This window comes from Nanorana parkeri, unplaced genomic scaffold, assembly GCF_000935625.1.
Source record: "Nanorana parkeri isolate BGI_ZX_2015 unplaced genomic scaffold, ASM93562v1 scaffold217, whole genome shotgun sequence".
Lineage (NCBI taxonomy): Eukaryota > Metazoa > Chordata > Amphibia > Anura > Dicroglossidae > Nanorana > Nanorana parkeri.
Window position 1 is genome coordinate 976,821 of NW_017306485.1, and position 13,070 is coordinate 989,890.

Below are 13,070 nucleotides of genomic sequence, written 5' to 3' on the forward strand. Positions count from 1 at the left end.
GGGGAGGAAAATGCCTTTCCCCGAGATCTCGTGAGATTACAGATGAGATTTCCCGGCAATGCTCTGCTGATGACAAGGCAATCCCAGTGTGCATTGCTTTGGCAAACTGAAGTCATGTTGCCCTTTCAAAGCAGAAAGTGAACGCAGTGTAAGTATTTCAAAATCACAGAATTTTACACCTGACATGTCTATGTTATTATTAATCATCATCATCAATAGAGGGATGCATTGGTAGACTTTGATTTTTGACTATAATGGTCCGCTTTAAGGGCCCATTCACACTACAATGCAGTGCACTGCAATGTGTTCCTGTGATGTGACTGGTTCACAAACATATACAACACCAACTCAAACTTTCTCAGAGACAAGAATTTGAACAAAACATTTAAGACAACACAAAATCTGTGTTTGTATTTTATTTTACAGTCCAATTTATACAAGTTTCAAATGCGCTTTTGTCTACTGTTATGCTTAATGTCTTAAAGCAGTTTTAGTTTCTACATTTACATTTACTCTAAGAAACTTTAAATATATTTATAAAATAAAAAAAATGGAGTGTGTTGGCGGTGTGCTCTGTGTTCTCTTAAACCCCCACATACATTCAGCAGGTAAAAATAATATTCTTGACTATGTAAATAATTTTTTTTTATGTCTACAGGGCAGAAAACACTCAACATCTCTAGAAACATTGATACTAGGCAAGCAAAATGTTGTCATGCCCATCACAGTCAAAGACAAAACTTATCAAAACTGGAGCAGTTACCCATCGTAACCAATCAGCTTCTCTCTTCAGTTAGGCTTTGAAAATGAAAGAGAAGCTGATTGGTTGTCAGGCACAACTGCTCCAGATTCTGTCTGCTCCAGTTTTGTTACATTCCCCTTAAAATGTTTTGTGACTTGAGTTCCACTTCAGAAGATGTCTGAAAGGCACAGGGACAGAGTGAGTTCCAATGTAGTTTGGGTACCCCATTTCCTCTCTCGGGTAATTTCAAATGCCAGAATTGGAATGACTCACAAACAAGTATGGGCATCATTCCCAGTGCCACTTAAGCTTTTCCTATGCATAAGTACCCCATTTTCCTCTTGCAAGTGTAACTTCCATGAAGGAAGACTAACACTGCCCTTTCTCAGGCACTGATTATGACCGTGTACCCAAGACTCCGGTGTTAATAACCTATCTTCTTCCTGTGCAATAGGCATCAACAAATCAAAAGGGCATATACAATGTCATCCATGGAGTGTACCCCATATTACCATAGGTGCAGAGCAGCTGGAACTAATTATTGGCCCACTTCTAATTATGGTCTAATTTGCCCATGGTGTGACCATATACCTACCATGCTTACCCTGTGGCACAATCCAATAATCACCCCGTCCTTAATTCACACATTTTACGAGTCACTGAGCCAGAACTAACATATATTTATATCAGAGTTCCAGTACAATAAATCTATAAAAGGAGCCGATAATAAGTGTACCTTCAAAAACAGGTCAGCACTAGCCGCTCCTATATTTTTTTACAGGTTGCTTCTGAGCCTGCTGTTAGAATTATGCTTTCAGCACAATGTCCTGACATACAAAATAGTCTTGAAATCTTTGTGTTGTTTTTTCTTTGAGTGCATGCTGATTGACCCTGCCGCATCTAAATGAATGGACGATTTCCTGCTTGCCTGACAGGGCCATGGAGCTTACAACTGAAATAAAGCACAGCATTCTTTACAAACAGAATGAAAGACAATTTGGATAAATTGCTGCATGAAGCACTTTTTGTTGGGTGTAATCAGACACGCCGTTCCTGTATATCGATTGCATGATAAATGCATATCATATGCCCCAATACACTAGATGCACCTTTATATAGTAGCCCTTCACACCTCCTCGGCCTTATACTCACCTGATCCCGTGTAACAGAGCTGACTAGATTGCACAGCCGCTTGTTAAAATGTACCTGGAAAGGGTCGTGCATGCCCTCTGTACTACTATTCATTCCTATGGAGCCATTCCTTCGTAGGGAGCTTCGGCGTATGAGTGTGTACTTGGAAGCCCCATAGGAATCAAAGGGAGTACAGAGAATAGAAAACAAAGTCAGTTAAGTAGCTCTAGGTAGGTAATTGGCACTTTGCCTTTCTGGTTGCTCCTCTCTCCCATCAACCAATCAGAATCCATTCCAGGCATGCTATACACAGTTGTAACCTAGAAGAAAGAAAATATGTATGTATGTATGTATGTATGTATGTATGTATGTATGTATGTATGTATGTATGTATGTATATTTGGACAGGCTGGTGTGCGATCTAGGCAGCCATATCTCACTAGATCAGGGACAGGTAGGTATAAGACTAGGAGAATGTTCTCGGTGGAGGTGAGGAGGGAGGTGAGGAGGGAGGTGAGGAGGGAGGTGAGGATTGACGACTACCATAAGTGTAACTGCTACTCCCAGGTAAACATTTGTTTGGGGTAGTAAACCCACAAAATTGAAACCTCCATAACAAAGTCATGGAGGGCCTCAAACAGGCCGCATACAGAGACCATTTCATGAAACCATTTAAAGAGATTAAACTCTGCTATACATAACTAATAGCTCTTTTCTTACCGGGGAATGTCACAGTCTCTCTCTCTCTCTGTTATTTAACATTAATATAAAACATTTGGCACATTTACATTTATTTTACGAAGGAGGAAATAGAATAAAAAGCCAGTCACCAATCACACAAATGAAGTAGAAAATGATCACATCCTCCACTGCATAGCAGAAGCTTGTTAATATTGACACTAGGTCAGTACAAAATTGTCAAGTCCATAATAGCCAAAAACAAAATGTTACGTGACTTGAATTTTTTTGTCATGCAAGAAAATTGGCAGTACAGTCAAAAGCCAGTTTATATGGCTGAAATTCATTTAAGACATGTATATGTGGAAGATCTTTACATTTGCTTTACATCAAGCTAATTGCATATAAATATTTATTTGCTGAAAATCGGCACTTGAGGATAGAATAGAAAACAAAGTCAGTTAGTTAAGTAGCTCTAGGTAGGTAATTGGCACTTTGCCTTTCTGGTTGCTCCTCTCTCCCATCAACCAATCAGAATCCATTCCAGGCATGCTATACACAGTTATAACCTAGAAGAAAGAAAAAATACGTATGTTGATTAGAAGTAGCAACTTTAGGTTATATTGTAAGTTTATAACAAAAAGCGTTTAAAGTTTTGTTTCTTTGCAAGTAGTGCAAAATATGTAGCGTCTTGGCTCACTGTGATATGTTTAATGTGTCATTGTGACCCGGCTCTCAAAACTATGCAGCTATGAAGAAGCCAGAACCTTCAGGATGGAAAGCTGGGCTCCAGGCCAGGAGTTACACTAACCTGACAAAATGCTTCTTAACTGTCAAGCAAACAAAGCAAGTCTGGTTATTACTTCATTTTCAATAGCCGGGACACCTGTCTTGAGAGGAATAGGAGTTTTAGGGTTTAGGCCTATATCTTCGGTGAGATTAGGGATTCCTGCACCAGGAACTTGCAATTTCCTGCAGCAGGAATCGCTGATCTTCAGTTTACAAGTGGCAGCTGTCACCTATTAAAGTTAATAATCGGGTGACAGCTGCTGCATTTGAACGTTGACACACTGTATGTAATTGTATGTGATACGATTGCATGAGGTTAGGAATCACTCTCCCTGGATGCACAATCACATACGGTTAGGAATCAATCACTCTCCCTGAATGCACAACCATATACGATTACATGCGGTTAGGAATCAATCACTCTCCCTGAATGCACAACCATATACGATTACATGCGGTTAGGAATCAATCACTCTCCCTGAATGCACAACCATATACGATTACATGCGGTTAGGAATCAATCACTCTCCCTGAATGCACAACCATATACCATTACATGCGGTTAGGAATCACTCTCCCTGGATGCACAACCATATACGATTACATGTGGTGTGCAAGTGTTCAAATGCAGCGGCTGTCACCTAATCATTAATTTGAATGGGTGACAGCTGCCGCTTGTGAACAGCATATTAGGGATTCCTGCTGCAGGAAATCGCAAGTTCCTGATGCAGAAATCCCAAATCTCGCCTAAAATATTTGTGTGAACGCAGCCTTAAAAATATTTAATATTTAATACACAACCTAAGACACAGGAATAACAGAGCACCATGGATTTAAAAAGAGAGGAAGCCCAGCAAGAGAAATGTACTTTTAGGCACTTTGTAGTGTGGAGAGAGTCTTCTACACATATAGGCAGCCAGGAAGAAGAGTCATTGTACCAACATTTAGGGGTGTGTGTATCCACAAGATTCAGCTTGAGCTGCTGAGCTCTGTAAGCAGGCTCTGTGCAGCAAAGTAGATAAGAATACCCCTGAAACAGTGTGTGGGGCAAAAACAATTATTATTTTGTGGAATAATATTACAGTAATCAAAAAGTGGAAGATTTTCTACATTTGCAATAAGTTACAAACAAACCTTCTAAAGATTTATTAGAATTGCATACCGTATATACTCGAGTATAAGCCGTCCCGAATATAAGCCGAGGTACCTAATTTTACCACAAAAAACTATACCATTTTTTTAACCAGAGTACCTTGGAAATCCTTAAAGTACATTTTATCTTTTTTTTGGGGATACAGTTACTATTAGTTACAGTTGTGCTCATAAGTTTACATACCCGGGCAGAATTTATGATTTCCTGGGCATTTTTCAGAGAATATGAATGATAACACGAAAACCTTTCCGTCACTCATGTGCACACAGGTTGACACAAAGGGGTGCCAATGGCTATTAAAGGGAATCATCCTCACCTGTGATCTGTTTGCATGTAATCAGTGTGTGTGTATAAAAGGCCAATGAGTTTCTGGCCTCCTGACAGACCCTTGCACCCTTCATCCAGTGCTGCACTGACATGTCTGGATTCTGAGTCATGGGGAAAGCAAAAGAATTGTCCAAGGACCTGCCAGAAAAGGTAGTTGAACTGTATAGAACAGGAAAGGGATATAAAAAGATATCCAAGGAATTGAGAATGCCAATCAGCAGTGTTCAAACTCTAATCAAGAAGTGGAACATGAGGGGTTCCACTTCTAACCAGAGTGACAGAAAGGTTTTCGTGTTATCATTCATATTCTCTGAAAAATGGCCAGGAAATCATATATTCTGCCAGGGCATGTAAACTTATGAGCACAAGTGTATATCCTGTCAGTTTTTATGTGTGTCCCCGAGGGAGATTTACCTTTGATTTCCTATCCAAGAAACAGAAAAAAGGAAATCTTCCCAAATGAGGGAAAATCCCACCTTGACAGTTGTCACAGGAACAGTTGACCCCTCTACTCCTGCTTCAGTGAGTGCAGTAAGTAGAACTCGGAAAAACAGTTTTGGTCGAAGATAAGAGTTTTGTATGAAAGGTACTGCTGCTTATTACTTTGCAGATGTTGGACTATTATAAATGTGACTGTAGATGAATAACAAAAGCCGATGAACAAGATACCCACACATGGCCCACAGCATTTAATGCCAGTATTAGGTACACCATTCCAGATTTACATTTAATCACAAGGTTTAAATCAACATTTACCCTTCAGATGTTAATGAGAATTTCTGAATCAGAAGTGATTAGTATGGTGCTAGCTGGATCCAAAACAATTACCTCATCTGCAAGAAGTGATAGTTCACTGCTGTTGGCAGCATCATAGTCATACAGAACTCTGGCCTTTCTGCTGCCACTTGTTGCTTTCAGCTCACTGAAGCCTGATGTGACTACAGAATTACTTGCAGCAGGTAATGGAGCGGAGGCAGAGGCTGACGGCAGAGGAACGCTTTGCGCAGGCGTTAAGGACGACTGATTATTGTTGGATACAAAAGTTGATGGAAAGCTGAAAGGAAGAAAAAACACAAAGATAAAAAAAGAGGCTATTGAAAGGTTTCCAAGCTATTCAGCCTAACAGCATTTGAAATATGTACAAACTCTAATTATTTCCAGCACTGCACAAATGAATGAAAACAGCACTTAGTGTTATCATGTTAGAAGTTAAATTATAGTTCTTATTCTCTGTAGCATTTTAATAAACTTGATATGCGATATAATTGTGTTAGGTCTGGCTTGTACAGCCACTAGTTACAAAACTGCATTAACGATGACATAACCAACATTAAAAGCAAAACTTTTATGTCCAGATAACTCTCCCTTGTGGGGGAGAAAAGTTAAAAAGAAAAAAAGTTATATGCAGAGAGTGGAGATTATTATGGGGTGTAGTTACAGAACGTTTGCAGAGCTGTGAAAATCTGACTTTTACATTTGTACCACAATGTATTGCCACTAGAGGGAGCTGAGAAGAACAGGAAATTAATTTGCTCCTGGGCTCCATCTAGTGGCCACAATGCAAATGTAAAAGTCAGGTTTTCGCAGAATGATCTGCTCTGCATACGTTTTATAAATGAACCCCTATGTGTGCTTCCTGCATAGTATTACAGCACAGTATTTGTGCCTTACTGTTTAGGGAAAGAAAATCAGTTATAATTGACTGCCATGAAACAACACTGTGTCATTAGCAGGATCACCAGGTGAAAGTAAAAGTAAACAAGTCTGAAAAAAGAAAATGAATGCAGCCACCACATCTGAGGACTGGTACACTGCAATATAGAACATTTTGTTTTTTGGGTTTAGATAAGTTTTAAAGCCTGCATACCTAATCCTATAGGAAGTTAATTACATTTCCAGCCTACAATTCCTTATATGGAGAAAAAGGAATCTGGCCAAAAAAGACCCCAAAACCCTGATGTCCCTCAATATCTGTCAAATCATAATGGCAATAGTTTAACCAGTTGACATCCGCGGTGTTAAACCCACTTCCCATCCAGGCCATTTTTCAGTATTCAAGCCATTTATATTTGTACAGCACGCACCGTTAAGTTACTTCATATTGCCAAAGTCTTGAGTCAAAGACAAAAATATGGATTATGCACACTTGGGTGAATATTGAAGTGGAGAGCGGATAGAACAATCCACAGAACATCGTAGCGTGTACCCCACATAAAATTATTCAGGCCGTGCTGTGGAGTGTTCCATGCTTAAAAATGTCAGGAACGCACTATGACAGAGTTTAGTCACATGACTAACAAGCCATGTGATACAAAGCAAGACCACCAGCACTCAACAGGACAAATGCGCAAACTACTGTTGCATTTATTGAAGTAACGTCATGTTACATGCGACATAAAGCCAACGTTTCGTGGGACACGCAAGGTCCCATCCTCAGGGCGACACAGTGCCTCACCATGACGTCATGAGGTGACCATTCTATATTGCTTAACTGTAGTAGAGAAAACAAAGCGTCAGCCTGGCTCTGCTGCCTGGCAGGGCTGTATAAACCTCAAAGTTAGATATAGATAGACACGTAAACCTGTTCCCAAATCTATTTCAATTGTGCATTTCCTGTATTCCTGAAGCTCAGCTTTAAAGCTAAACTCAGCTTAGCTCAGGATTACTATTATGTAGCTAAGGCTGTCCTAGCAACACATTTGAAGTGGAGAAAATGTAATAGGATTTTATAATACTATTTCTGAAATAATATCACACAAATCATGTGTCCCATTACACGGGGGAGAATACTTTTTAGTTTTGTGCTTTTCATGAACATCAGTTTTACATGCACGATTTACAGTCATGTTCTATGACAATGGGGGTGAATACTTTTCACAGGCACTGAACATAGAATAGAGGGCACAGCAAAGTTACAAAGGCATCCAATATCTTTTTGTACAGGCAAGGCTAAATCTACATTTGTGAGTGACATTCGTATCGTCTCCATTTTATTATACATATTTTTTTTTCATTTATCAATGTACAAACAAAACAAAAACAACATTTCTTACCCGCCAAGCTGCTTCTGAAGGTCCAGCATATACTGATAACACTGTGCAAAATAGGTCATCTGGGCTTCCACAAAGTCATTCAGACAACGCAGATGATGTGCCTTTAGAAGAAAGTAAATCCAAGTGAAAATATAACTTAGCGCTCCTTTATGCACACATGTAATGAATGACTACATCTAAAAAAAAATAAAAGCGTTCTGCTGGAGATCTCCTCCCCCTGCTGATGCTGACTGGCTGCATGTAAGTTTTATTATAAACCAGAAGAAAGTGAAGTCTTTCTATCACTGAAAAAAAGCTTTCACAATGAAGCATACCAAGAGAAAGTAGCAGCCACAAGATGGCAAATTCTCAGGACTTCAGTATCAATACCCATGCATGAAAAACTTAAGCTGGCCATACACTGTTAGAAATTTGGGAGTTTCACAGGTATCACCAGAAATTCCAACAGTGGGAAACTCTGTGGACACCACCCGGCTCGACTGTTACTGTAATATGACCGTAATGAAAATACAACAATAATACAACAGCAATGAAAATGTTCATTATATTGTGGATTTGCACTTCTCATGCTACGGTATTTATTTATTACAGCTATTTATATAGCGCTGACAGTTGACGCAGCGCTTCACATAGTTGCACATTTACATCAGTCAGTATCCTCTTCAATTGACTACAGTACCAGAGCATGGCTAGGTCTGACATCTTTGCTGTGCTAAATGGACACAGGTATCCGGACTCAACCTTTTCTCTGCCTTCGCCTGACACTTTTTTCTGACTCAAATAAACCAAAAGGGAGGTGTGATAGCCATTTCAGGTGAAACTCCATGTACCTCTATTGTGGAGGATGTCATAATGACCACTGATGTCAACACCGGGACACACTTTGGAGGCACATAAAAGTACACAGCCACATACCTCCACCTTCCAAAATGCATGCCGCTGCTGACTAATGCTGTATGCAAATCTACATTAGGGGCAATCTGAGATTCAACTGCAGCTGCCCACAGACTTAAAGCGGACCTTTACACTCAGATTCTGCCAATGCATTCCTCTATGTAGGATGATTAATAATAACTGACATGGCAGGTGTAAAAGGCTGTGATTGTGAACACACTTGTAGAGCATTTGAATTTTGAATCTGTAAATGACTTCAGTTTACTAACGCAATGCACACTGGGACTGCCTTATCAGCAGAGCATTGCTGGGAAATCTCATCTGTAATCTCACGAGATCTCAGGGAAAGGCATTTTCCTCCCCTGAGATGAGGTGCATGGTCACATGTCTAGCCTCATGTGCCAGAAATCTAGGAAGTAAAAGGAAATCTAGTAATCCGTCCTTCGTAAACATGGCCACTGTGAGAAGACGGGAAACAAAGAGAAATAAGATATGCAAAGAATACAAAGTCGGCAATTATCTAGAAGTAAGTGTTTGTAGATTGTCATTCCTAAACATTTCTAAAGGTGTGTTTGTTGTTATTTTAAAGATATGGGTAAAGGTCCACTTTAAAGGCTGTTTGATGTGTCAGAGATGAAAGTGTTTATGTGGGCATAAGTATATATGAAGCTTTGCTCAGTCGGCTGCTTCAAAATGAGGTCCTGAGCATAAGGTAGTGGATAAGCAGTCTCTGTAATGCGCATAATCTGTGTGCAAAACTAAATTAGTGCATAGAATGGACTATTTTGTATAGGAACACATATGTACACAAATCCCTAAAGAGGAAATTTACTCCAAAATCATAAAAGTGACAAAGGCACCATTAGAAATGATTAGTAATACAAATCTACAAGCAGATACTTATACATAATTGCCGGCTTTGTTTTCTTTGCATGCCTTATTTTTCTTTTCCTCTCCATTCTTCTTATGGTGGCCCTTTTCACTATGGACAGATGAGTCCATCTCCCTTTACTTCCTGGAACTCTAGAACATGTGACAGTGCACATCATCTTAGAGGGAAACATTAATTTCCCCAAAATCTCACGAGATTTAGCAGTTTACAGATGATTTTCCAGGATGCATCTGTTAGGCACAGGATACATTACTAATGCCTAAGAGGACTAGGAAGTTGAAAACTGTAATATGTAAAAGCAACAAAAATAAAAAAGGTTTAATTAAATGCAGTGTAAGAGACTCACCGTCTCCCGTCCCGGAATAACGATACGGGACCGCGCATGCGCACAACGGGCCAGGGCTGCCTCTCTCAGCGCACGCGCACGTCGGCTCGTGGCTCCTCCTGGCGCAAGCGCAGGAGCCCTCTTAAGACGCGGCCACACGAATCTTCGGCGTCCTACTGTTTGCAACAGTGAACGCCGAAGATTCACGCTCTGCAATCCGCAGACCGATTAGGCGGACCTCTAAACAGCCAGCTATTCCCTCACAGTGAAGGAGCCCCGAATCCTCTACCATCCAGCACAGGGGGACTGACACCCAGGAGCCAAGCATCAATCAGCTAAACACCCACTTGGAGTGCCAGCAGCAGCAAGCCTCACAAACAGCAAGTATCTGCTACTACTCTCCCATTAACCATAACGTTAGCAATTGCTTAAACTGGTTTAGTCATATCATATATAAACTGTGTGAATTGACTGTAGATCAATACTATCACCACGTAAAGTTGTTCTATGGTAATACTGGACTCTCTGAGGCAAAACCTTGTATACAAATTGCACTAGTACTTGTCTTCATAAATAATCTGTGAATTGATTTAATTAACCTAAGGGGAGATAGTGGATTAAGCACTAGTGCTCAGTACCATACTTCACCACCGGGTGTCTACCTCAAAGTTAACCCTCTCACCCCCAGTAACTACAACTTTAGATACCACGGTTCTGAATGATGTGACATGTCTCACACACTGCTCTAATTTCATGAGAGAGTAAAAGCCGAGACCCCTTACTGAACAGACCGTGAGGTACACACTCCGCAGTTGAGATCCTAGGCTTGCATTGCAGAGTTGTTACATGCAGGAGGATTTCATATCAGCATTCAGAGCTGGACGCTGATGCGATTTCTAGTAAAAGGGGTAGAGGTCCACTTTAATAGCATTTGGACCGGGTTCATTTAGATGGCAGCAAATTCAATAAAATGTGGTACAAAATGTGTAATTGCAAATTCACTTCCACTGAAAACTGGACAACTGCAGTGACTGCAAACCCATATAAGCCAACAGGTTAGCCTGTGAACCTATTACCAATGTCAGTGCCTATAACTTACATGTGTACTGCTTATGCCTTCTAGCAGTAACCTAGTAATCTCAGCTTGGCGGTCAAATTCACTTTGCGTTATCCGGAGTTCCTGTTCAGCCTGAGAAGACAAAACAGCAATGATGAATGGGCTTCACTGTGTATATTTCCAAAGACAGTCAGTTAGAGCAATCAATAGTGCACAGTATTCCATTACTGGATGTGCTCCGCTTGTTAGTCTGCGCAGAAGGTAATGACCCATGTGCTGCTTTCACCAGCCACAGTTCACTGGCTCAAATGCAGCTTGCACATGCAATTTTTACTGCGAATGGTACACAAAAGAGCTCCTTGGCTGTGTTCTTTCCCGACATGCTAAACTGATGTTTTATTTCCAGTGACTAACCCAGTTTAGCCGATATACTAACCACATAAATACACATCAACACTCCAGCTCCAAGTAACTTAAATAACTGCCACTGCAGACCATTAAGCAATAAAAAATGTTCACTTGCAATTCCACAATATATCCTATGCCAAGCACATTTCACAATACAGGGAAATGACTGGTAAATAACTTACTGTCTATACAAATGATGTAAATGTGTTCAGGCTAGGTTTCATTTCTCGAAGATGAATTTACGATACATTTCCTAAGAATTTTCTAGAGCAATTAAGATCCACAAACAAGTGACTGCTTAACAAGCCTGACATATTGAGGGCCCATTCAGGCCTTGGCGTCTTGATTTGCACATTTATGTGCATTGTGTTAAGGCAGCCAATTTAAATGAATGGGGTGGAAACACGCCAAAAATGTACAAAAACATAGACATGCACTATTTTTGACAATGCAGTACACCACTGTGCAGGGCGTTACCATGCGCTGTGTTGTCTTCGTGCCCACTACTACACTAACACACGTAACTGAACTGCACTGGAAAGTAGTGAATGGGTCCTAATGAAAGTTGGTTTAGTATGGGAAGAATGTTTGTTACTGTGTTCTGACAGCATATAACAAAATATATAGGGGCCACTCATAAAAACTAGAGGAAATTCAATAAAAGAACAGAAGTGGACTTTCATTGAAGCCAACCAGAATTTCCATTCGATTTTCACATACACTGAGGCCTGGTTCACACCTGGGCGTTTTGTAGCGCGTTCGAACGCGCTGCAAAACGCTCAAACACCGAAATCCCATTACTTCCTATGGGTATGGTTCACACCTGGGCGTATTACAGGCCGTATGAACGCGCTACAAAACGCCCTACGCCCAAAGAAGTACAGGAGCTTCTTTGGGGCGTTTTTGTCGCGCGTTTCCATTGGGATACAGCCAAGTAGCCCTCGGAAACGTGCGTTTGTCGTGTGTTTTTTTTACCTCGAAGTGCGGTTTTTTACTGCGAATCGCGGTGAAACGAGCATATTCGATATGCCTAGGTGTGAACCCAGCCTGAAAGTGATGCCTGATCAGTTCCTATTGGCAACAACTTGACCTTTGTTCTAATTCTCTTTTCTCTAGTTTTTATGAATCAGCCACCAATATGTTCCTTGTTCTCCATTGAGCACAATACCTCCAAACTAGAGCTGCAGCTAACGATTATTTTCAAAATCGATTAGTTAGCCGATTATTATGTTCGATTAATCGGATACTAACAATATTTAATTAACAAAAAACAGACTTCACAATTAATGCTAGGGCATTATATTTTAGTGAAATATACATAGAAGATTCAACTCCCCACGACAGAGGCCTTTACGGTCTGAAAAATGGTTTTCCTGTAACCAAGGGGATTACCCTAAAATGTTGTGTCTATAAGTCAACACTTCACTAACTAGACTTATACCCAATAAACAATGTTACAGAAGGTACTCACAAAGTAGAACACAATGTGGTGCTTTTTTACATTATAACTGACCAAACCGATCATTAAATATCTGGTTATTAAACAAAAAAACAGTCAGTGGTGGTCAACATTTTTTTTTTTTAACATAGTGGCCCTCAAGTGTGGCCTTGACCGCTGATG

At 40.3% G+C, this 13,070-nt stretch overlaps 1 protein-coding gene across 4 annotated transcripts in view; it reads right to left on the reverse strand.

Annotated features, from left to right (window-relative positions):
• Positions 1 to 2,646: 2,646 nt before the first annotated feature.
• SH3GLB1 (SH3 domain containing GRB2 like endophilin B1) overlaps positions 2,647 to 13,070 on the reverse strand; it is a 55,867-nt gene continuing 45,443 nt past the window's right edge. For all 4 annotated transcript variants that reach the window (XM_018555905.1, XM_018555904.1, XM_018555903.1 and 1 more), the window contains 4 exons: positions 11,084 to 11,173; positions 7,874 to 7,974; positions 5,649 to 5,874; positions 2,647 to 3,120 (listed from right to left, as the gene is read on the reverse strand). In XM_018555905.1, the coding sequence (XP_018411407.1) occupies positions 3,013 to 3,120; positions 5,649 to 5,874; positions 7,874 to 7,974; positions 11,084 to 11,173 (525 nt within the window). In that variant the 3' untranslated portion in view covers positions 2,647 to 3,012. The remainder of the gene's footprint in view (positions 3,121 to 5,648; positions 5,875 to 7,873; positions 7,975 to 11,083; positions 11,174 to 13,070) is intronic.